Source organism: Tribolium madens, unplaced genomic scaffold (genome assembly GCF_015345945.1).
Source record: "Tribolium madens isolate multiple individuals breed KSU strain unplaced genomic scaffold, Tmad_KSU_1.1 Scaffold_97;HRSCAF=244;Tcas5.2_LG3a, whole genome shotgun sequence".
Classification (NCBI taxonomy): Eukaryota; Metazoa; Arthropoda; class Insecta; order Coleoptera; family Tenebrionidae; genus Tribolium; species Tribolium madens.
Window position 1 is genome coordinate 6664319 of NW_025401069.1, and position 20557 is coordinate 6684875.

General features: G+C 31.8%; 3 protein-coding genes across 4 annotated transcripts in view; 2 read left to right on the forward strand and 1 right to left on the reverse strand.

Annotated features, from left to right (window-relative positions):
* Positions 1–645: 645 nt before the first annotated feature.
* LOC123014507 (E3 ubiquitin-protein ligase ZNRF1) lies at positions 646–15156 on the reverse strand. 2 transcript variants are annotated; one of them, XM_044413660.1, is made up of 6 exons: positions 14379–15156; positions 11543–11544; positions 10752–10830; positions 2216–2311; positions 2058–2163; positions 646–2008 (listed from the first exon to the last, which is right to left on the reverse strand). In XM_044413660.1, exons 1-6 carry the CDS (start codon positions 14746–14748, stop codon positions 1951–1953), a joined length of 711 nt encoding a protein of 236 aa, XP_044269595.1. In that variant the 5' UTR covers positions 14749–15156; the 3' UTR covers positions 646–1950. The 2 variants fall into 2 exon arrangements, with proteins under 2 accessions (XP_044269595.1, XP_044269594.1); XM_044413659.1 differs by lacking the exons at positions 10752–10830; positions 11543–11544 and having other exon boundaries at positions 14379–15069.
* A 274-nt stretch (positions 15157–15430) lies between these two features.
* On the forward strand, positions 15431–17645 carry LOC123014506 (equilibrative nucleoside transporter 4). Its single transcript, XM_044413658.1, has 8 exons — positions 15431–15773; positions 15827–15981; positions 16030–16158; positions 16208–16282; positions 16333–16559; positions 16606–16798; positions 16848–17276; positions 17324–17645. Exons 1-8 carry the CDS (start codon positions 15598–15600, stop codon positions 17572–17574), a joined length of 1635 nt encoding a protein of 544 aa, XP_044269593.1. The 5' UTR covers positions 15431–15597; the 3' UTR covers positions 17575–17645.
* Positions 17646–18546: 901 nt separating this feature from the next.
* Positions 18547–20557, forward strand: part of LOC123014541 (dynein regulatory complex protein 11) — a 5010-nt gene continuing 2999 nt past the window's right edge. Inside the window, exons 1-3 of the mRNA XM_044413708.1 lie at positions 18547–19534; positions 19583–19911; positions 20019–20182. Coding sequence (XP_044269643.1) covers positions 18547–19534; positions 19583–19911; positions 20019–20182 — 1481 coding nt within the window. The remainder of the gene's footprint in view (positions 19535–19582; positions 19912–20018; positions 20183–20557) is intronic.

A 20557-nucleotide genomic window follows, 5' to 3' on the forward strand; every position in this document is an offset into this window, starting at 1 on the left:
GTAAATGTATAAATGATACAATGCGATTGGCTCGTTTTGGGAGTATTGCTAAGCAACACTTGCGGTCCGAGATATTATTGGTCCGTTCTGCTTCCAAGCAGTACCATTCCCAATTTTAGAATTTATCGAATTGATAAATTATCGCTCTATACTCAGTGTTTGTCATTTCAACGGAATTATTAATGGTATTTTGCAACAGAAAACGTAATTAACATGTTTACCACTTGGCTGTTGCTATGGGACTTAAAAATAAAAGGTGATCAACAAAATTTGTTCCTTAATTTATATTTTGCATGTAGCTTCTAAAACACGCACTCACCTTTACCCTCCATAACTGCACATTTAAATTCAAGAAACCCTAAAACTGGAAAAACCACGCTACATAATTAAAATTATAACTTTCGTAATAATTGAAATGAACGGCTACGAACAAAATAACCTACTTAAAAAATAAAGTTTAATGTTTAATTTTTTAATAAACGTAGAACGCACTTTCAAACTTTATGCATCATGAAAAGTATAACATACTCGTCTATTAATCGGCAATTCATAATCTTGTTACACTTACCATTGGGTTGAGATTTAAAAAGTATAGGAATTGATAAATTGGGTTCAGTCGTGTTAGGTACGGTTCAAAAAGTCTTATTTATTGTGAAAATGGCATTTATTATTTATCACTACAAGGCTACATCTTAATTATTATTTTTTACAATAACCTAAATAAAAGATTAATAACTAAAATGATTACAAAATACGAATCACCACGTTTCAGTCACACTCGTCAGATGCTGCTCACCGGTCTGGACATAATGGAATTAAATCGAAAAAAAAAAGAAATAAATCTGTTTTTAAATTATGGCACTTTTTAATCGAGCGAGTAATTAAAATAACATTGAAATTAATCCCAGACCATTAAATTCCACATACATATTTACTCATATAGGTAACATAATTTATTATTTTGCTTACTTATAGCACCTTATATTAAATCACTTTAACAAAAAGTCTTTGGTTGATTTCACATTCACGTTAGCTAGAATAAAAAATAGGTTGTTTGTATCACTACCGGTCTGTTTTGGTACTGAACTAACATGACCAAGGCTTTTGTTTATTTTTATTAAAAGAACGCATTCAATTTACACATTTAACAGTTTTAATGTTTCATTATGATATACAAGCAACGGTAAGTCAACAAAACGTATAAAACGTAACAATTTCATTATATTTATTGAAACGCTGCTATACAAAAACGTAACCATGAAAAAAATTTAATTAACACAACAGAAATTAAAGCGCGTACCAGTAGTTAAAAATATAAAATAAAGAGCGACTTTTCCTCCATTTTACGTAACCATGGACCGTAATTACGGTTTTTAGCGTTGGCCCACTTCAGATCAAATCAATTATCTAAAAATGCTTAAATTTGAAACAAATTGTAACATCGGCTTAAATTGAGCCTTACAGTATAATATAAAGCGTATTTATGAATGTTTTATCTTACTATATTCGGAATACATTAAAACAAATATCATGTGACAAGTTTCACAATTAACCAATTTGATAAATTAGAAACTAGTAGTTGTCGTATGAAGGTATCAAAAATAAATTCTCTTGAGCTGCCACTTTTTTCAATCAAAAAAACGTTTCTTGTGTCTTACATTTTGTATTAAAAACGAACTGATATGTAACACTACTCGTATAACAATGTTAATTGTCTAATGCCTTGGTAATGATAATGATATAAAATCCAATGTAGAAAGTCGTAAAAATGACCCGAACGTAATAAAAGTGTGGTATTTAACTAAATAGAATAGGTAACTATTGTTGAATCTTCGTCTGAAGACCGCTATAGTGTACTGTAGCTACTGCATTAATTAAGATTGTTCCTCACAATTCACTTCAGCAATTTATTTACATATATATACAACCCTAGCTGACTTCGGTACTTTGCTAATCGCCTGGGTGTTCAGGACACGACCGGTTTACTTCGAACCACCGATCTATGCACCTGAAAAAAATCTTTTAATATTTCTGCGACTTGAGACGCAAAAACTGACATCTTATGATATATACAGAGGCAAGGAAGACGAGCTATTACATCTCCTTGGTTTAATTCTTCTAGGCATATCACACACTCTCCTTTATCGTCAGTCAAAATGTCTTCTGCAAGACAAAATAATTTACACGATTATTTCAAGCACTAGTGACTTTTTACCGTTGTAGGAAAGCCGTGGTTTAGTGAGGCACATGACTAGGTGACATTCAATGTCATCAGGAATAACAAACTTGCTGCAAACTGGGCATTTGATCCCTGAAACAAAGAAAAACAAATTAGCACACGTCACTAAAATTAAATTTTCAAGTTTTATTTATTTTAAAAGAATGTAAATATTAATCTTGGAAGTCGTTTCCTCCTAATTCAATGGCAAAGTTATTTATGGTTAATTTTTAATCAGCGTGAGAATAGCGTGTATATACTTTAAATCAAAAATCAATGCCAACATACCGTTTATTTCAATTAGTTTTTTCATTTTATCAATGTGAAAAGTGTAATTTTATACAGCGATTTGTACTTAATATTGCTATTATTGATAAAAGATTGATATAAATGAATGTTGGATATGAAAAGTTTTAAAGTTAAGAAACCCTGAACTGTGAGTGTTGGCCAAAATCAATAGCTTGTGTTGTTCAACACTTCAAATTAAAATCCGATAAATGGGTTTTTGGTTTTTGTTTTTTATTACTTAATGACTGCATCACACGTTAAAAGGGTTTTCGGTTCAGCTAGCTTTAATATCCCTTAGAATTGATTTGCAAGTTGCATTTTAATTTTTCGTTATTGTTGATTGTTTAGACTTTTAATTATCCAAAAGGTACTTAACAATTACACCAACAGCGATATTCATTTAGAGAGAAAAAGTCAATATTAATACCATTAGTATCATTATGGAAGTTCAATGCATAATTGATTATCATTTTTTTTCCAAACCTTGACATCGGCATTCGACATTACCTGAAGTATCAGTTTACCTTAACGCGCGTCATAAAGTATGTACACATTTTCTTAGGTTGTTGACAAAATAAGTTCCTAGACTGCATCACTAGAAGATTAATAATTAAAGTAATAACTTTCCCTTGTTTGCTTAGTTTACATATGTATAATATCCAGAGACAGCCATTAGACTATTTTTCAAATAATTAAACAGCTCAATTTAGCATTACTTAAACCATTATAGGATATGTTCGTACACCTCCAATTTGTTTATTCCCAATAAATTTTGTTCTCTAAAAACTGTTGTTAATATACTCGTAGGTAAAGCAATAAGAATAATTATGAAAAAAAAAAACAAAATGAAAACACCAGTACTAAAATTGTATTTCACAATTATTCCTATTGAAAAAATGCGTAAATTAGGTCTTTGGTAATAACTTAAGTGTTTTCCTGCATGTTTTTACTCCATTCAAAGCTGTTTCATTGATTTTTAATTAATTAAATATGCATAAGTAGGTATCCGATAATATTTGTTAAAATCTGTTGTATAACATATAAGTTACAAATTGATCTCCTTATCACAGCAAACCTGCATATTTATAAACATTGTTTATGAATCTTTTATCAAATTAACAACTTTTGATGCGAAATGTAATGTAATGGTTTCGCTTTGTGTAAATATGGTATTATAGTAAATATTATTTCATGTCTCATGTTAAATTTAAATACAAGAAAGACAAGAAGAAGAAAATGAAACAAAACAAATGAAGAACTTAACAAAAATGTTACTAATGACGTTAAGTCTATGTTCTATATAGGATGCGCTAGAACTCGTGCCTCAGGGAAAAATGCGATATAAGGAACCAGGAACATGGAAAAAAAGTTATTTTTTTTTATCTATAAACATTTCGAAATTACGAGAGTTTAAATTTTGCACTTTGACTCTATTTAATTCTGTTGGCAAAATAATTTTCCAAGATTCTTTTCTACAGGCTATTAGAAGAGAAAACAAGGAAGCTGCATCCTAAATTGTAACATATCTTCAGTATCATTATAAAGACATAAAAAAATGTCAAATGTCAAAAAATATTTTTTTGACAGATACAATTTTTTAAACATTTTTTCCATATTCCTGGTATCTTATCTTACTTGAATTTTTTCTCTTGGGTGCGAGTTCTGACACACCCTCTATAATGTACCGTAAATACCGTAAACTGAAAAAAGTAAAAGTAAAAAGTATGGATATTATACAAACTGTTTATCAAAACTTGGTATTGTAATTAAATACACGGGGTCGCTAAAAAGTATGGATAGAGTTAAATATTTACAAACTGTTTATAAAAACTTATTGAAATTTGGTATATGCTCAAAAGTATTTAAATTCCATTACCTCAGATGTTTATCAAACTTCTATCTCCAGTTGTTCTGGGGATACAAGGCTAACTTGATTTTTTTTAATGTCAAGAAGGGTCAAATTTAATATTTTTAAGAACAGTTTTTTTTTCAGAGTTTTGTGAACACATTCATACTTTCTTTTTTAAAAAAAATATCGAAGTAATTAAATTTTGAAAAAAAAATTTTTAGCCTTAGAAATGTATTTATCTATCGTTAGCTCTTGGCCGCCTGAATTTAGACCAAAAAATAAGTAAACTGTTTCCCAAATATCAACGTGCTCTGCTAAACCGTTCTGAAAATATTTAGCTGTATCCATACTTTTTAGTGACCTGTATATGTGTAAGAATTATTTTATTATTTTTAATAAATTTTATTTTAAAGTTAACATACATAATATTAAAACATACTATGTACTACTAAGTATTACTACTCATTAAAAAGCCAAAAGAAATGTTGATCAAAATTCATTTGATTATGTGACAGAGTCGAGCTTGGCCCACTCGAAGTTTTTTGGGTAAACTTAGGGTTTTTATATAAAAGAATGACTAACTAAAGTTGAATTTCGTGCTAAATTTATTGGTAATATAGCAAAGAAGAAATGATAAATCGGTGATCACATGCGAATTAAAAAAAATCGATATCTTTAATTTCCGCATTAATTAAAATAAGAAAAGCATTGGAGTTTCGATAAACAGATGAGGCTTCTTAAAGTTAACAAAATGGCATAAAATACGCACATAAATATGAATGGATTTAATTCAGTGTGCCCTATATTCAATTTTCTTGTAAAAACAAAAATATGTATTTGTTGTTAGTTAAGTTATAGCATATCTGATGACATTAAAAAATATTTAAATCTTTATATCTCTTTATGAATAGAATAAAAATATTGCATGCACCACACATGCCAAGAAATTACTTTTTTTTTTCATAAAAAAATTACTTATTTCGTCTGTAAAAAAATTTCAAATTTTTACTGACCGCAGGACAAAGTACTATTTTAGTTGGCACTATAAATTTTTACTTAAAACTCTCAAGACTAGATTTATAAAACTTCATTTATAAAATAGTTATTACTGAAAGCACTTCAAAAACATTTTTTTCACTCTTAATTTTGTTTCAATTATATTTCAGTACATTAAATAACTTCACTTAGGGGCGATGATCTCTCAGATTTAATTTCTCTTAAGTTGCAAAGAAGATGTTTTATTTTATATTGTCCGGTAAATTAAGCTTCCCGAATCCATTTTGGGTCCGGGAAGTGAGATATTACAAGATCAGTACTGGTATGCAGTATGCAAGAGTCCGGTAAATAAATTATTACGGTATCAGAACCGGTAATACCGTATTTATTTCCAAATGCATCTCAATCGTACTGTAAAATTTGACTTACTGGACTTGTAACGTAAATTACTTTTACTAATTGAATGAGAAAAACTTCAGAAATTTCCAGCTTTGTTGTCAACTCAAAGACCCCTTATATCTCAATAACTTACAAATTGTACCAAATTAAAAAACGACGTAACATTTAGAAAATACTGCTAAAAACAGCATAAATTGACTGAAAGATAAAAATACAAATGATTTAAAGGAATCCTTCTAAATGTGACAATAGAAAATGACATCCGCAACGTAAAAGATAAATCAATGTGATTAGAATCTGCAGTGCGATGTTATTATAGCCGGAACATAAAAGCTAAAAATAATAGAAATGAAAAAAAAATACAACCACAATTTGTGCCTTAGCACAACTGGGTTTCCACTTTTTAACATTTACGTGCCGTAGAAATATTTTCACGAAACAAAGTGTCAAATGCGAACATAAAATAAGCGAAACTTTGAAGCAACATCATGCGTTTAGGGGCACGCTGCTGTCACGGAGGTAGAAACACATTTTAGAGTTTCAACACAACTTTACAACAATTTTATGTACATACATACAGTGTGTGTCGGTCGATAATAAACCACAATAACAAAATATCTTGAAAAAAAAAAAAGAATATTGCCAACCATCCGGACCGAATATTTACAAAAGTAATGTGAGGGTTGAAAATATCAATAATTACCGTAAACAACTCGATGAAATCGATTGTTGGTGTCTGGTTCTTCGTCAGGGACGCACGATCCGATCACAATACCCATAGCAAGTCGGAGACGAAATGTCAAAGGTCGTTCCCGGAACCCAGCATCATCACGAAATGGATACGAGTTCCTGGATCGCGACGGAATGGAAATAAATTGAAATTTTGCGGATTTTTCTTAATTGTGAACACGTTGATTGCCCGAAGAGTACTTTACAAGATCTCGGCTGGGTAATAGTCGGTGTAATAATTGAGTTTTGTGGCTGCCTTTGGCGATGGTGTCAGGCGCATACACGACGCCCGACTCGTCCGAATATTTTCTAATTGCACAGCAGGAGCAGAGACGAACTCGCTCCGCGTTTCTCACATTTACAATATACAAATGATTATTTTCCGATTATCATTAGATACATTATGTCAGAATAACATGCGCAAATGGATCGACTGCTCTTTTCCTTGGGTATACCAAAGATCGTCATAGCGACACTATTTCATTATAGCATTATTGTGTTTTATGGATCGCTACGATTTTATCGGCTTGACGACTGCAGATTTATCATTTATGCATCACAATTTTTGCAAAATTTATCCAACAAGAAAAAATACAACCGACAGTTGCATGTGGGAAAGGTGCGACATGTACGTGATACAATAAAACAGATATAGATTACGATACCACACACTTAACCTTACGAGTAGATACAGAGTGGTTATAAATGATTTTCATCTAGCCAGCTTTGGAATTTTTTTTGCATGTAACTTTATTTGTGCCGCTCTACTTTTTTGAAAGCTCTAGTTCTGTCATTAGTGTCACTTATTAATTAATAATAAAKTGTTGTTAATTAAATTTTTATTGTTTCAACTAATTTCCAATAATAATTGATAATAATGTATACTTTGGAAGAAAACAAGTTTATAATTGAAGTCTATTTTCGAAGTGGATGCTTAGTAAACGGCGATTTTTTAATTTTGAGTTACAACAAGTAGGTACCCCTATTTTCGTAAAGCGGCATTTTTTATTTTACATGGAAAATTCACAGCTGGCTAGATGAAAATCATTTATAACCACTCTGTATAATTTACTATACGAGAAATAAAAAACAATGATACGTACAGAACATTTTTTATAATTCTTTTAAAAAATAATTTGAAAATAAGAGTGCGGCTGTTTGAAAAATCTAACTTTTAAAGATATTCTAAAAAATATTAATAACAAAAATAGACTTTTACTTTTTTACAGGACTGCAGACGAAATTCCTGTTGCACCATTTAATAATAAAATTCAGTAAAGTCAAATCAGTATAATCATTCTTAATAACTTTGTAGGTACTAATTATAGCAATGAAAAATTAAAAATCTAGCAATAGCTAATCCTGCTTTTCTGCGATTTATTAACTTGAAACATCCTTTGGACGAAAAACTTTCAAAATATGCAATGCAATAATTATGATTATCAAAATGGCATAACCGTTGTTAAATACATTCTTTATCTCTTTAGGTGTAAATTAAAAAGAGTTTTAAATAGATTGGGATTAGCTATTTTACAAATACAAACTGGAGATTAAAAAAAATCACGTTGTCTACTCCTTTTTTTACTTTAAATTTTTGGTATCTGAAAAAATCTGATAAATATTTTAGATCAAAAAATTAATATTTAATATGAATAGGTACATTGTAAAATATTCTCAGTTAATTTACCCTTTTATTATTAATAATACTTATTTATACATGACGATAAAGAAATTGGTTATCTACGAGTGAAAAGGTTAAGTTTACGAGTGACGAAGTGGACTTTTTTCACGAGTAGATCAACAATCTTTATCGTCGTGTATAATATTTCGTTTTAAACCAGAATTTCTTGAATATAAACAGTAGATAAAAATTACTTTATTTTACAAGACGATGAAAGACTACTTTATCTACTGAAATTAGTAGACAAAAGCACTCTTTAACATTGAATACAAAATAAACAACATTTATCTGTTATAGTTACGGAATTAAAAAGCTAAAATAATATGCATATCTATTGTTTTAAACAGCGTTTTTAATGTTAGTTTTTTTTGTATTGAAATTGATCCTTTCAAGATTAAAAACGTGGATAATTATTTAGAAGCTTTCACCAAAAAAATGTTCTTATTAATTTTCTTGGAAAAAGTAGATTTTGCTAAAATCTCTTCCAGCGATGGAATGAAAATTAAAAAAAAAAAAGCTTAAGAAGGGCCCAGATTTGTACCCTATTCAGTTATAAGTTATCATACAGATCCTTCTTTATTCAGAAATTACTTATTCGTGACCTATTTGACTCCAAAAAAATCATTTGTAATATTGTCATTCTCTCTATTTGCTGTGCATTTGGTAAAAATCGGTCGCACCGTTCGGCCGCAAAGACCAACAATCAAAATTATACGGTTGAAGATACTATAAATAAATTCATGGGGATAAAAATTATTTACAATCATGAAATATACCTTATTAAACAGTAAAATGTGATAAAATAAAAATAATAATGGGTACCAAACTAAAAAAAATTGCACCCCAAACTCGAACCCGCGGCAACTATGATCTATTTCGTGTGTAATCCGGCAGGTGGTACCAAGGCAAACGTTAGGTTTGCTACTCGGATTTCTAACACTAAATTATTGTCGTAAGGACAAATAAGTTGGATAAGGAAAGTTGTGTGATGTTCACACCAGATTTTTTATTAATCAAATTTTGAGCGACCATGGGTTTTTTAACCGAAACTATAATCTTCCATTCACATTAATAAACACTCAAAATAAAATATTACTCATTATCTTTATCACTGTATTACGAAAACCATGTTTTGGAAAAAATTATGTACTTTTGTTTAAAACGACAAGTGTCGAGTTTATTTACTTTTCATTGAGGCGATCTTAGGTGTAGAAACATCGCTAATACAGGAAATACAATAAATATCTAATCTAATTCTAATCTGTTTATCACCTGCGGAATTAAATTAATTAAAAATAACTTGCCATCATGTGATAATTCTCCTGCGAACATTTGAATCTATTCTTTGCGCAAGGGCAAGGTGACATTTGAAAATAATTGCGGGCGTTCTTCATGTCCTACCCACGATATTAGTTACAATATTTATAATCTATTTCCTCAATGTAGCATATTATTCTATAATATGATTCAAGGATAAAACAAATACAGTAAAGAAATGGAAAAACAATCCTAGCCATAACGAAAAACATTTCTAAGGCTTCTGTTCATATCCTAAATTCCTCGTTGCGGTCAGAAACGCTGTTTTACGATTTATTTAAAGCACTAGAATTGTAAGATTTCCCTTTAAGTAGAAAAACTTTTTAAATTTTATCAAATGACAGTAATTTTCCATATTTACATTTCGAATATTAGTTAAAAATATGCGTTTTGTTCATTGTAGTTGAAAGCTCATTCACGGAACTTTAAAATCAATTTCAAGGTAAATTAGTGTTATAAATGTAGGTAATAATAAAAAATAGTGTTGAAATTTAACTAAACACCAAAATAAATTTTATAACAAAAATTCGTCCAGGAAGTAAGAGAAAACGAACAAATATAAAGTTGCATTATATTCCGCTTTAATTTTGATTGGGTGCCAAACACTAAAAAATACAAATGAAAAAAGTTGTAAAATAGTTTTAAAAATACAATGCGCTATTGCTAAATACATTAAGTAATAAAAATGTAACATAATATGCAAGATTAATTATTTCAAAATTGTTTAAATCCAGTCAGAATTGTTTAAAATATGCTAAACAAGAGATTTATTAAAAGCAATGCTTGGGAGTTTTAAGCAAGATAACCTTGCCAAATTTATTATTGTATTTTATTATTAACACATAAAAGTAAAAGCACTCAACAATTTGTACTTAACAGACCGTTTAAAATCACACATTTATCAATACAGAGAAAGAAAATTGTTCAGAAAATTCCATTCAAATAAATTCAGGGATTCATCGAAAAAAATATACAAAAAAATTATAGAAATCCTCACTTTTGGATTTTTTCCCTCAACCAGATAGTAGTCATAATTTTCCATCGACATTAAATTTTAGTACGCAGATTATGAATTTACAGTTTGTTATCTTTCGTTACACATTTCCTAGATTGCAGGTAGAACAAATCCTTGTGACTTGACAGTTTTGACATAGACGTTTTCCCATAAGCAGTGGAAAAATTACAGTGGTAGGTGCTAATTAACATAATTAGTATTTATGAAAAACATGGGCTAAAATTGAATTCATTGTATTAAATTTTCATTCTAAATATACCTTTGTCCTTGTGTGCCACCGAGGATATATTCGGCTGTGGCGAAGAGATATTTTGGCCCATTGTGTCGATTGTGATGCACTTGAACAAATGTTAAACACACTACTGACTCTAAAATTTAAACACATATGGCTTTACCGACATAAAGCCTCAAAGCGCTTACTATTTCTTAACAACAACTTAAACAACCTACTCGTTACTGGTTATCATAACAACTAAAGTACTACACTCTACACACAAAAAAACAAAACAATATCGCTAGCTCTAAAGATAGCAACTTGGAGTAGGTCTGAACTGTGAAAGAGAGATGGTAAAAACGTAAATTAAATTGTTTAACAAAATGTTACTACGTTTGATAAAAAGTGATGGATAAATACATCCATAAAAATTAATTAAATCGTTCCGAGATATGATACATCGGCGACCTCTAACACTTAATACTTCGCAAATACTGTTAAATGTACTCTTAATATGGAATCATGACACTTTTTTAATCTTTGTTTCAAATCATCGACTTGAACCTTGGAACCGATTCTTATACATTACTCCTATTTATTTTAATTTAATTACTTTTCTGTTGTAAACGTAAACAGAATCCTAGCTAAAGTAGAATTTTTTGAGGGATTTTGTCAAAAAAAAATTAATTAGAAGTATTATGTTTTACTGCATATGCTGCTCACATTTCAACAAAAATAGTTCTCCAGTCTGCAGTGAAATGAGTTGAAATTTTCACTTCGCAGAAATGTCATTGTATTTTAAACGTATTCAATTGTTTTGTTATTACGAAGGGCACTTCTATTAAAATTTCAAGGTTGTTGCTACTTTCTGTCTGCTCTTATCACAGGTGGAATATCGGATTTTTTCACATACTACTATAAAAATACGTATGATCATGAAAAAGATAAATAGAAAATTATTAGCCGAAGTCTAGTCATTACCATCGTGAACAGATAATTAATGTTATTACAATATTCAATTCAAATTTCAATTTAACCCCGTTGTCTATATTTAGTTTGATAAGTAATCAGTTATTGTATAAACAAGGGTATCTGAATTACTAGAGATGAGATTCCAAGGCTTGTAGTGTTAACCAATATGCGATTATTTGATAAAAACAATTTAATTATAATTACGTCAAAATTGTAAAGAATAGGAACATATTATTATGTCTAGGAAAAATTGACAAGACTGAAATCAAAATTTATTACAATTAAAAAGTTAAGTTATTACAACGAATATTTTTCTACAATTACAATTTTCAGTTCATAAAAATAAACTCATTTTGCAATTACTCGCGAAACAATACAAATACAAATTTAAATAAAACTAGATGCAACAAATAATCAACACAAACGTTCAACAGTTTCTCATTTGCATATATGAAGTAAATAATAATTATAAAAACAAATAAATTAACTGTTCTTTGAAAAATACTTTTAACTCCGGATTCCACAACACTGAATTAATTAAAATATGTTATTACTATTTATAATTCGAGTATTTGATGTTATTGCGAATTATTGAAGAAAATAATTTTTTCACAATAATACAGGAGAATCCTAGACCTTACAGACTTTATGGCAAAGTACAGTGCGATCAAAAAGTCTTTCTATTAAGTAGGCGTACTAGTTGAGGACGAATGTCGCTTGGAAGTTTGTATGTCAGATAAGTTATTTTATAAAAATTAATATATTGATCTAAACAAATTAAATTACTGTATGAAACGTCTTAAAACACCCTAAAATGAGTTGTAGTTGGAGTTTATTCATACAAATAGTTCACCACGATTTGTTGTTACAGTTTACAAAAAAAAATATTTTGACATTTCTTATTTACCATTGTGACATTTTATCTTCCGCAGACACACGTTTTAAATTTCTAGGCTTGCTTGACAGATAAACTTTTTGATCGCAATGTATAAAAAGTAACAATTTGTTACAAGGATAATTTATATTCTGTTTCAATTCGATCCGAAAAATGGCAACCAGCATTTTTCTAAATAAAAAGGCCAAGAAAAAACTAGAAATGTGGCACCAGATATGTATACAAAAATATGCAAAAATTTGATAATAAAGTTTTTTTTTTAATGGAAATTACCAAGTCAAAATTTTGGTGAAAAAATTGGTAGCAGCTTATCTCTATAGCCACAGATTTTGTTTGTGTTTTGTTTTTGTCCCTAGAAATTTTGTTAAAAAATTATGGTTATGTTTCATGTTGTGATATTGTTAAAATTTTGACTTTTGCGAATCTTGTGTGCTTGTTTGCTCTTTGTAAGCCTTTATAATCGAATACCTAAGGACAGATATCACTACCTAATGTCCTAATTCAGTGCTAATAATATTGATATAACACACTATAGTAAGTACCTACAATGTTGTGGACAAAAATGGGCTTCTCACTAAAAAAATCTTTAATAAAAAAGAGTCTATACAAAAAAAAATATTTTGCAAAAGATACAAGAAGAGTTTGATCAGCTCAAAACTCATTTTCTAAATTCTCCTTCGGTTTTAGTTTCAAAATTAGTTAGTTTTTCAACTCGTCTTCAAAAACGGTACAACCAAACCTACTAATTTAATTGCGTTCTTTCTCTTTGATGTTTATGTTGCATTTTCATCAATTTCTTACTAAAAATTTGAGAATGTTTAGCAAACCTGCATTACAAATTGCGTCTAAATTTTAGCGGTGGTCTTTTTTTTGACTTTTGCTTGCACACTTTTCGTCTTCAAATTTCCAAGAACTGTTTTTGTGTTTTCATTTCTAAATTTTCTTAGACGATCTTAGAAAAATAGGAACTGCCAATTTCCTTTCTTAAAACTACCATGATTAAATTTGTTAGGGGTGCCAACGTTAAGACGGTTTGGCATTTCCATTAAAAAAAAAACAGACTAGTTAAGAAAATATCTGATCTGTTATTTCAGATTTCCCATTTTCCATCACACAAGCAATTTTCCCTTTAAATAATCCTTTTTATGAATCATAAAATTTCCTTTCATAAAGTTAGTTACCGCTTAGATGTATAGTACTTTAAGTCAATTATTCTGCCTTAATAAAAATAAAGGAAATGACTTAAATATAATCTAACAAATAATCTTTAAACCTGCACCGAATAATTTTTTAATGAAATAATGAAGTGCATATTTATAAAGAAAAATCTGTATCTACGTTGAGGGTAAGCCGATAAAGCAAACTCACTACACAGCTGTTTCTGTTGAAAAAAAGATTACAAAATGGGCAAATATTTTTTTATAAAATAACTAAAAAGGAAAACCACATGTTCAAAATTTGACGCAAGATAGATATCATTATCGCCAACCTTGAACAATGAAAATTTATAAAATAGTTTGCTGTTTATAAACAATTTCGCATAACAAATAATATGACAATGCAATTTTTCAAAACACCTTTATAACTCCAAAATTGCAATGTTCCCAAATTATTGAACACAATTCGCAATCTCGTTTGGTATTAATAAAATTTTCCATCGGGTATAGGCCTGTTTACTTTCTTTTCCTTACAAAACATCCGTAACAAAAATTGTGAAATACTTAATTTATGCTCTATAGTTCTACTTAACACTCTAGAATAAGATGTCTTGATAGATATCGACCCTGGGCCCCATCCGCACTTACCATTTAGCGACCAAATATGCGAAGGTAGCGAATGTGCAGCGTAGACCCGTCCCAGGGCGATGCTGGAGGCGGCGGAAGCCAGAGCCCCCGCCGTGTCCTCCGCCGAGCTGCTGTCCGTCTCGGGGCTGGCCCCCGTGGAGACGTCGAAGCTGGCACCCGTCGCCGGTATGGCAATAGTTTCATGACTAGTATGTAAATCGGGAACGCTTGACAACGAGCGGGCCCTCTGCCGATCGCTGGACATGTCCATCCCCAAGGACCTCATGAAGCGGAACCCCGGAGCGGTGACGACCTCCGAACTGCTGCTCGTCGAGAAAGCCCTCGTGCGGGGGCTCTGCGTCCCGTTCGCTGTACTCGGTTTAGCACCCATTGTGTTATTGTTCTACACAGTCACCACACTATTTACATGTTTACTGTAGAAAACACTCCGTACTCGTCATAAATTTCTTGCAAAAAAATCACCTGATTTGACGAATGACATCGCCTTTGTTTATGCAAAAAATGGGATGCTGGGGGGGCTAGGACTCACTGCAGGATTTGTAAATTTAAATCAACAGCAGGATAAACAGTTCACGCATTGGCAATGGCCAATACGAATTTTTTAATCTCAATTTCATGGTATTTTGCACTTACAGTTGACAGGAATGAAATACACAGAATTATCAACAGATGTCAGATGATGGATGAAGGCCGATTGGTCAACGAACTCGCACGGAAATACACGATTCCCATTTTTGGAAATTTATTTAATTTTAAAATTCAACGGTACAAACAGTAATACTCAACAATTATTTTAATTAATGCAACCCAATGTAAATTATTAACGAAAATTAAATTATTGAAACATAAAATGTGCAACCCACTAAACACTTGTGCACGACCAGTTGCCTATATCAAATTACGAATTTAGTGCAAAATATTTTATTGCAATTTTCAAAAACAGTCACTATTCTCTAATAAATACTAAATACAAAAACATATATTTTAAACTACCAAAAAATTAATTTAACTTCCTCCGCAAGCGCAATTTTGAAATCAATAGATCCAGAAACATGCGCAAGATATCTGTTGTAAAAATGTAAAGTGTAATGATTTTCCAATATTTATTTTATCCATCTAAAACATTAGTTAATAACTCGTTAATAATAAAAGGTGTCAGTGAAATACTCTTCTAAATATGCATAAAAACAATTAGTAGTCCGTTTCGTTTGAAAACCGTATGATGGAAGAGTCCAGCGATGCGCACGGTTATTCCAAATTGGGAAAATCTCGTCGGCGAAACGATTTTCACAATAGTAACGGATTTGCAAATATATCACCCCCCATAGATTCGTATAATGCTGTCTATTTATCGTTTGTCCTTGGTGGTGCTGGTTTTCTTCTCCCTTACAATAGGTAGATCAGTGAACCCTGACCTTTACCTACACAAATAATATTTGCCTTTGCAGTTTTATAATGGCAATGGATTATTTCAAAGTAAGATATCCTGACACTCCTGTTGTTTTTGACATGTCTTTGGTGTACATCGCTGTTGCTTTTTTGACTGTTCTTGGGAATAACTTGTTGGTTGAGACTTTTACCCTTAATTCTAGAATCAATTTCGGTAGAACTCCGCCATATTAAAACAGTTTGTTTCAAAACATTGTTTCAGGATATATCATGTCTTTTATCACTTTGATATTTGTTGTTGTTTGTGAAGTTTGGTGGGAAGCTTTCGGCACTGCCACTTCTTATGGTGTTAACTTAGCAGCTGTAGCCGTCGTAGCAGTCGGTTGCACAGGTACTTTACCCTGTTGTATTACAAGGTTGCCAATTTTTGCAATTTTTAGTACAACAATCTAGTTTTTACGGTTATACAAGTATGCTGCCGGCTCGATACACCCAAGCAGTGATGGTAGGTGAAAGTAAGTCAAACAAAAACCTGAAAACTCCTCCGTCAAAGTACTAATTTCAGGTGCTTCTGGAGTCTTTACATCATCAGTACGGGTCCTTACCAGATTTTTGATACCAGAAATCCGGGGAAGTACAATATACTTTTTCACTGTATCAGTTTCAGCTGTAGCTACATGTTTCGCCATGTATCATCTTATCAGAAGAACTGATTTTATACAATTCTATATAGCTTTATGCGAGAGGGCTAAGACTAGAATTACACTTGAGCCGAGTGAAGATGCAGGACTGGTAATTCATTAAAAATCTATTGACTTTTTCAAATTAGTGATTCCAGATAGAAACAAATGATGCCCAATACGGGGTTTTGAAAATACAGAATAGCCCCCCACCGGGCAATACTCTCAGTTTTGCCAACCCAGCATACGAACCGTCAGCTCCCGTCCCGGTACCAACGTACAAAGTCGAAGATGTGGTTATTAGAGGTAGACAAAGTGTGAGTACTGCTGGAGGACTGAGCGGCATAAAAAGTACCAAATACACGAATGTGGTCAAAATGAACTCAAATCGGATTTTTAGGAGGTTTGTTGGCACGGTGGGAAATCACAAAGGCGATTCATCCATACATGATATCGATTTGTTTGGTTTATTTTGCCACATTGTGTTTGTACCCAGGAATAGCTTCTGAAATTATTAGTTGTCGTCTGGGTTCGTGGATGCCAATTCTGATGATGGCGTTGTTCAACGGAGCTGATTTAGTCGGTAAAATGTTAGCCTCGTCGTCGCGATATTGGACTGGTGGTCGATTAGTTCGATGTTCAGTCGCACGACTCATAATGATTCCTTTGATGATCATGTGTGTGGCACCAAGAGCCAATCCCATTTTTTCAGCAGAGGTGACTGCGTTCACCTTTGCGTTAATTTTGGGTTTCAGTAATGGAATCCTGGGGAGCGTCCCCATGATTCAGGCGCCGAGTAAAGTGGACGATCGCTATAGAGAACTCACTGGTATTGCTTAGTTGTTAAATGAGCACTTCTTGAGACTCAATTTTTAGGCAATATGATGACTTTATTGTATAATTTTGGACTAACTACAGGATCTTTGATGGCGTATTTTTTGGAATCGATGTTGAATCCCGTTGAAAACCATCCATGCAGTCTAAGCCATCTCCATATGAAGTTAACGGAATCCCCAGTAAATATAAGTCTTACAACTGGTACCATCCGCAGTACTTCGGTTACAATCATTACTTGGGCATCTACCTTATCAACTGGTGCTGAAAACTCCACGGATTTTAGTCGATAAATAATAGGAACGAATGTATCTATATTCTGGCTTTGTTAGACATTCTAATTATTAAAAATATTAATAAAAAATCATTTCGCTGGTTTCATTACGTAAATACATACAGGGTGATCCAGGGGTTCGTGCACGCTCTATAACTTTTTTTCTATACAAGTTATCGACATGATTTTTTTTAAACGATAGATCCAACAATGAGGCACATTATAAAAATATAATTTTTTTAAGAAAAAAACCATCAACATTACTTATTTTGCAAAAATCTCATAAATTTTACAAAGTAGACCCTATAAATCCTATATCGACAAAGAGCTCATAAAAAATGCCATACAATGATGAAATAAAATATAGAGTGTTGTATTTGAAAAAATCGAGTTATTGACATTTGTTTTTTGTCATTTTCAAAAAATCGTAGTACGCGATGGAACATCGACTCCGAGTTTGCCTTTATCTCAGAAGACGCGCTAAAGCTTAAGGAATCAACAGGAAAAAAGTTGGTTAAATTACCTTGAATAATTTTGAAGTTATGAATTTTTTGTGGGTCTATATACGATGTAATTTTGACACATAAATTGGCATAAGTCAAAAACTAATGCAGGTAAGTCTAAGAAACCAAGTTACGTTATAATGATAATTTAGTAGCGAATCCAGATGTGTAATAAAAAATTGGGGTTTTCATTAAAAAAAAACAGAACTTAGTTGTGTATCTTATTTGGGACACCCTGTATATGAATAGAAATATTTTTATAATGTGCCTCATTGTTGTATTTATCCTTTAAAAAAAATCATGTCGATAACTTCGATAAAAAAAATTGTTAAAAATGCACGCACCCCTGGGTCACCCTGTATAAAAAATAAGTTACATACTCGTATGTGTTTCCCCTTGCATGGATACTCCAAATTATTGATCAAACAATGTAGAAATATTTCGTGTTTGGGTTTGAGATCCGCAAAAATCTGTTCTGTGTTTTCAAAATGTCTCACAAAACCTACGATTCCGAATGGAAACAAGTTCAACAATTACTAGCAGAAACGCTTCAGAGCGAAGCTGTGCAAGTAGACAGAAGAGAACAGCGCCAATTACTGTCCACTCTCTACGTCAGATACATTTTAGTATCAAACGTTCTTTCGGAATGTGTAGATCAAATGGTGCAACCGCAAAAACGAAGACTAATTCGAAAACTGTTGGAAGCAACACTAGGAAGGATCCTCGAGCTCAAGTACGACCTCGTCGAAGCAGATCTCAGCGAGTGGACCCACTGTGGCGATGTCCTCGAACAACTAAAACTAACACCTGAACAAAGTGAACTGAAAGTCCCTTCGTGTTTCCGAAACGAGCGCCGAAAAGAATTACAATATCAGAAAAATTTAATAGAGAGCGTGTTAGGCAAATTGGGTTTCCTTGATAAACTAGAAACCAAACCACCAATGACTGAACAGCAAGCAATTCTGATTATCCAAGTCCACGAAAGAGCAAGACAAGGCCGACTCAGAGCACAATTCATGCGAGAAATTAGAAACATGAAAGAGAAAACTAAACCAGTGGTGGGTGAAGAGGATGATGAAAACGAACAAAGGGGAGGAATTAGCTTACCCGCAGCTTTGCGTATCCAGAAAATATGGAGGGGGTATGTGGCTCGGAGGGCCACTCGACGCAGAAAACTGCAAGAAATGTTGTTGATTGGGATGATACCACCACCGAAGACTCAAAGTGCTGAAATACTCAAGGATTTAGAAATTAAAGAGTATCGACGACGTTTACAGGAAGAAAGACAGTTAAAGTACGAAAATGATGTGAAGAAAAGCAGAGAACACATGGAGAAGTACCAAAGAGGAGTTGTTTTGGAACAGTTGAGTGACCAAGTGAGGGGCTGGTTGCACGAGTATAAGACACAAACTGGGAAAATACCGGAGTATACAGGATCTGAGAGAGCTGCTTCAAGATTATTGTTTAGTAGACAAGGTTCTACTTTTACTGTTTAATTTTTGATATTCATTTAGAATGTTTTAGGTACGGACAGCGAATTGAGCAAATCTACCCAAATTTCATCCAAAGATTCGAAAACAAAAAAAGATAAGGGTCCAAAACAGAAAGAAGCCAAGCAAGAAGGTGAAGAAGGAGAGGAAGTTAGTACTAAAGCAATGGTTTCTGCGTTTGTGCCTGAGTTGAATGCTCGCAAAGAAGAGTACGATGAAATTTGGAAAAATAAAGACGAATCGGAAAATCCCAAACAATTCCATTACATGAATATAATAGAACATGAGCAAATGACTAATATGGAAAATGAACTAAGGAAAGTGGTTGACGAAATGATGAAAGGAGAATTATTATTGCTGCAGGTATAAAGTCGAAATTTTTAAATTGTGTTTAATTCAAACTAATAGTTTCATTGTTTTTATTAATATATGTATTTAAAAATAAACTAATTGTTTTTTCGTGCTGCCAGGAAGCTATGGATAAAGATCGAGGTCATAAAGGAAAAAAGAAAAGTAGTAAAAAGACTAGAAAAGGAGGCAAAAAGGGAAAGAAGAAAAAAGAAAAAGACTTGACTCCCGACCGAACCACAGAATCACTTTTTGAAGAATTAGTAGCAAATGGAATTATCAAAAAGTAAGTAAACATTAATAACAATCAATATTGTTTCAAATTACTTAACCATATTATACAAAGTTGGCAAGGGTTGAGACTATCATTATTTTCTTCCAATAAATTTGCAACTGGTGAATCACAACAAAAATGCAATTTTTGTATTTTATTGGTATTACAATAATTATATTTAAAATAAATGAAAAATGATGCTAAAATGCTTGTTTATTTAATGGTTTAGACGTTTGCAAAAATGGTTTTAAACATTACATTTGTACCAATTTCGAATTAAAAAACTATCGTTACATTTTGTTTAATTATAATTTATTGAAATTTGGAAACTGTTTTCCAAAATTGATTATTATACAAAATACGAATACCAAAAATTTACAAAACAAA

Coding starts and splice junctions, on each gene's coding strand:
- LOC123014507 (XM_044413660.1), bottom strand. CDS start 14,748: ATGGGTGCTAAACCGAGTACAGCGAACGGGACGCAGAGCCCCCGCACG. Junction 2,312..10,751: donor GGTGGCACACAAGGACAAAG/GTATATTTAGAA, acceptor TCTTTGTTTCAG/GGATCAAATGCCCAGTTTGC. Junction 2,009..2,057: donor CTCTGTATATATCATAAGAT/GTCAGTTTTTGC, acceptor GATTTTTTTCAG/GTGCATAGATCGGTGGTTCG.
- LOC123014506 (XM_044413658.1), top strand. CDS start 15,598: ATGATGGAAGAGTCCAGCGATGCGCACGGTTATTCCAAATTGGGAAAA. Junction 15,982..16,029: donor TAATTCTAGAATCAATTTCG/GTAGAACTCCGC, acceptor ACATTGTTTCAG/GATATATCATGTCTTTTATC. Junction 16,283..16,332: donor AGCAGTGATGGTAGGTGAAA/GTAAGTCAAACA, acceptor TACTAATTTCAG/GTGCTTCTGGAGTCTTTACA.